This window comes from Lactuca saligna, chromosome 3, assembly GCF_052625555.1.
Source record: "Lactuca saligna cultivar CGN05327 chromosome 3, ASM5262555v1, whole genome shotgun sequence".
NCBI lineage: Eukaryota > Viridiplantae > Streptophyta > Magnoliopsida > Asterales > Asteraceae > Lactuca > Lactuca saligna.
In genome coordinates, this window is record NC_136419.1 from 87,942,646 (window position 1) to 87,947,602 (window position 4,957).

The window sequence follows — 4,957 nt, forward strand, 5'->3', positions numbered from 1 at the left end:
ACACACAAAAGAAAATCTTAAATCACAACGAAAGTACATTTTTTTACTCAAGCAATGGTAAATTAGCATTTGGCATTGTTGGCATTTGGCAGCATAAAATGAGCTGTATGGAAAGCGAACCACTTCTCAAAGGCCCCCCTCTCAGATTATGCAATATATAAATTACCCTACACTATCTATATCTATAAATTCATATAAGTATATAAATATCCCACTTATATCCATTACATAAATCACATATTACACACAAGACAAAGATTGCATTAGTACATGGTCAAAATGACACATTCGTCGACAACATTTTCTACTAAAATAATTCTTCTTCTAATTCTACTCGTGTTCTTTACACCTTCACCAGTGGCTGATGCTAGACCCGCTACATTCCTCCAGGATTTCCGAATTACATGGTCTGATTCCCACATTAAGCAACTCGATGGTGGCAAGGCCATCCAACTTGTTCTTGACCAAAACTCAGGTAAACATACCTACATATTCAGTATGCTTTCTATTTAGAAACCCTCTCATACGATGCATTATTATTTGACATAGGATGTGGGTTTGCTTCAAAAAGCCAATACTTATTTGGACGTGTGAGCATGAAGATTAAGCTTATTCCAGGAGACTCTGCAGGCACTGTTACTGCGTTCTATGTACGTTTATTTTAAAGAAAATAACGTTTTACATACTTGTGTTTCTTTATTTTTACAAATAGTTACATGGGTGCATGTTTGGTGTTGATTTTTGTGGCAGATGAATTCGGATACCGATCAAGTGCGTGATGAACTGGATTTTGAGTTCTTAGGGAACCGAACAGGGCAACCTTACTCGGTACAAACCAATGTGTATGCTCATGGAAAGGGTGATAGAGAACAAAGGGTCAACTTATGGTTCGACCCAGCTGCAGACTATCACACTTACTCCATCTTATGGAACCATCACCATGTTGTGTAAGTAGATGGGAGATGTCAATCATTAATATATGAATATACATATTACTAATCGAACAATCTAGGTTATAGTTTTATTTTTAAGGTTTTTAAAGGATAATTAAAAAAAAAAAAAAAAAGTTACATAGCTAGATAGACATACCAAAAGCTAGATGTACTTAACTACTCACAACCAATTAAACCGATTTATGAAAAAGTCGTTTATAATGTTAATAATAATTTTATCAACAGAATTTAATATATTTGTTACTTAAAGAGTAAATTACTAAAATCATCCTTATGGTTTGGTCAAAATTGCACGTTTGGTCCATAGTTTTTTTTTTCCTGCATTCGGATCGTCCCTACGGTTTGATTGTGTTGCGTTTTTTATCCTTATGGTTTGATCAAAATTGCACGTTTGGTCTCTAACTTTATGTATGTAAGGAACAAAAAACGCAACAAAATCAAACCACAGGGACGATTCGAGTGTAAAAAAAAGTTAGGGATCAAATGTGTAACTTTGACCAAACCATAGAGATAATTTCAGTAATTTACTCTTATTAAAATAAATAAAATGAACAAAAATGTGAGTATTTTGACCCTTTTAAACAAATTACAAATTACGAAAGAAACTTGTTTTTGACCTATGTTCAATATAAAATTTCAACTACTATCATCATGTGTATGGCATATATTGGATGCATCATAACTTGTATAATACAACTTAACAATGAAAAATGTTATCATACAGATTTTCCGTGGATGAAGTACCCATAAGGGTATTCAAGAACAATGAAGCAAGAGGGCTTCCATTCCCCAAGTTCCAACCAATGGGAGTCTACTCCACATTATGGGAAGCAGATGATTGGGCTACAAGGGGTGGGCTCGAAAAAATTGATTGGAGCAAAGCACCATTTTACGCATACTACAAGGACTTTGACATTGAGGGTTGCCCGGTTCCTGGTCCACACACCTGTGCCTCGAACCCTTCCAACTGGTGGGAGGGTCAAAGCTACCAACAACTTGACCCAATTGCAGCTCGTCGTTACAGATGGGTTCGTTTGAACCACATGGTGTATGATTATTGCACTGATAAACAACGCTACCCTGTCACACCACCCGAATGTTTAGCCGGAATTTGAGATGATTGAATATTGAGGATATATATGTGGTTATTGAACATTACTATTGGCCGGTTGGGGATGAGAACTTTGTTTATTGTTTGTCTGGAAATAAAGTCATTGGATATTTTATGTGTGCGTAAGAGGGTTAAATTTGTAATTGTACCATACAAGGTGTCCTCACTAGCGTGAAATTATTGTGTATGTATTTATGGGATTTCAAGTTATATATGCAAATAATCTTTGTGCTTATTTCTGTGAAAGATATCTACAAGTTTTAAAACTGGATGAATGAGAAAACCGCACACGAGTTTTATCTGTCGTGCTTCTTTAGTAAGTCATGAATTAATTGCATAAAAATTTAACTGACGCATTGTGTGCTTGAAGTTGTGAATCGAATTTATAAACTCATATTAGTTTATAGGTTTTCAATGTCCTCGATCGAATTATGACTATCAAGTAAAATTGTATCGATATAGAAGAAAGACGAAAGTTATAAAATTATTCAATTTACAATTATGTGAAGGAATGGAATGATTAATTCCACTGAAATAGTTTGTCGTTATTTAGGTTTTAGAATGATGGTGAATTCTAGGATGCTTATTGAAACTGATATGAATACTAAATATTGCAGGTGATAGTTCTGAGAACATTTGGACTTTTTTGGTTATATGCTAAGCACAAACATAAATCTGATTCATATAGGTCACCTTCATAAGTAGGTTCTTCAAGATAACATGTGCTTATGATCATGCGTATTTAATAGGTTTCTACACATTCACTTATATAGTTATATGTATGAAGACTCTTCACGTAAACAAATCACTCAACAACAACAAAATCAACAAAAACAAAATTGAAACTATGGAAAATATGAATATGGTAGAAATCAATTACCTTATGTGTGTTCGTGATGTGTGTCTGAGAGCAGGAGCCTGCTGCGATCGCGAGGAAGAAGCAGCGATCGTGACGAAGAAGCAAGTTGTGGACGTCATTAACAAAAGAATGTGATTGTGTACCAAAAAAGTGATATGTGTATTGAATTGGAATTTAGAAATAAGGGCAATATTGTCAATTTAAAATGTTTTTTTAGTTTTAATGATTTAAAAAAAAATAGATTTGGGTATATATGATATTACAAAATATGGGAAAATACAATATTTAGGGTTTAGGACGGGCAAATACGATATTTAGTTATTTAGCAAGGGTATATACGAAATTCTACCTAGAAGATATTATATCAAACTGCTCAGTGCGTTTTAGCTCGAAGCTTTCATAAATTCAAGTTTATATCTCAATTAAAACATTATATAATTGGTTCAACTATGAAAAGTATTTACACGAAATCTTATTTGTTTGTTAGGTAAACAATATTACTTCTTGCGTTTTCATACGAAACTTTACCTTTTCATAATAGTGATTTGCATCAAATAAATGAAAACCATTAAAACTTTATATGACTTATTCAACTCAAACATGTATTATATAGATATGAGGTTTTATAAATTATAAAAGTAGGATATAGAAATTGAAAGAATGTACATGATTGTTCTATGACTACATAATTCAATTAATAGTAACCCTTACAGAGAACTAAACTTTAATTTCAACATCCAAAGACTGGTTAGAATAATTATTTAGCAAAGCAAGTTTTATCTTTCTATATGGTTTGAAACGAATAACAACTATTTTTATTTGTCATTTGTTAAATGTGTCTTGTGCATATGGAGTTAAATGGAGCACTTGGAAGCACAAGTGGGCATTAGGGATCACAAGTGAGCATCAAGGATCATGAGCGAGCATCAATGATCATATAAGTGAGCATTAAAGATCACGAGTGAGCATCAGGGATCATGAGTGTGTAGTTGTGTTGATTATGATGACATGTGTGGAATTAGAAAGATCTAGTGAATCATCATGTAAAATCAAGAACACAAGGAGTAAATAAATCTTTTTAAACTCTTATTAGATCTAGAAAGAATATACAAATGGGTTTGTACAAAGTTTCTCTCTCTAGTCTAACACTCCAAATGGATTCACTTACGTAATGAGAGTCACTCATTTCCTATTTATAGGAAAGACTCAACCCATTTACACATACAAAGAGGAAAGCCTAAAACAACACATCCAAGCATGACTTTGCACCCTAACATTCTCCCCCTCAAAGTTAGGATTGGATGTCCGGCTTTAATCTCCAACGAGCTAGCGCGATCAAGACCAAAATCCCCGTCAAAGTAACACCGGTCTTCAAATCCGCAAATGAATATTCGACAAACCCGAGAAGCTTCGAATATCCATCATTTTTCTCCCCCTTTTTATAATCAAAAAATGATTATAAAACCCACTAAGGATGAGAAGCGCCCGAGGAATAGTCTTCACAATACTCCCCCTTGATGTGTACCAAAAATGAATCACCAAAAATCTTGCACGGAAAAACAATCACGAAAAAGCCATAAAAAAATTTCCAATTTATGAAATTTTTTGACTTTTTGGGTGAAAGTTGCAAGATTTTTCAAAATCCGGGTAGAAATTGTCACTTTCTGAAACTTGCAGGGACCCGTTGCGCCAAAAATAGCCAAATATGCGAAACTTTATCCTATTGCGAAACTGGGCATAAAGCGTAAATTCGCACAAACTGCAGGGATCAGAACTGAAAATTCTGCAATTTCTCAGCTTTTATTACCCGTATGCGAAGTTGAGTATTTGTTGCCAAAAATCCGAAACTGCAGACTCATTTTGAAAATTTCTGCATTTTCTTCAAACTTGCGAAACTGGGCTAATTTTGCTATTTCGTGAAAATATAAGGGGCTAAATTCGAAACTATTTGCTTTCTTCCCCAATTCACGTTATACAGTGAAATACTTCGCATCTCAAATTCTTCGCACGTGAAACATGAATGCGAACCATGGA

At 34.1% G+C, this 4,957-nt stretch overlaps 1 protein-coding gene across 1 annotated transcript; it reads left to right on the forward strand.

Annotated features, from left to right (window-relative positions):
- Window positions 1-212: 212 nt before the first annotated feature.
- On the forward strand, window positions 213-2,299 carry LOC145036984 (putative xyloglucan endotransglucosylase/hydrolase protein 7). The gene is made up of 4 exons (XM_078985520.1): window positions 213-475; window positions 550-650; window positions 751-947; window positions 1,678-2,299. Exons 1-4 carry the CDS (start codon window positions 271-273, stop codon window positions 2,066-2,068), a joined length of 894 nt encoding a protein of 297 aa, XP_078841646.1. The 5' UTR covers window positions 213-270; the 3' UTR covers window positions 2,069-2,299.
- Window positions 2,300-4,957: the final 2,658 nt, after the last annotated feature.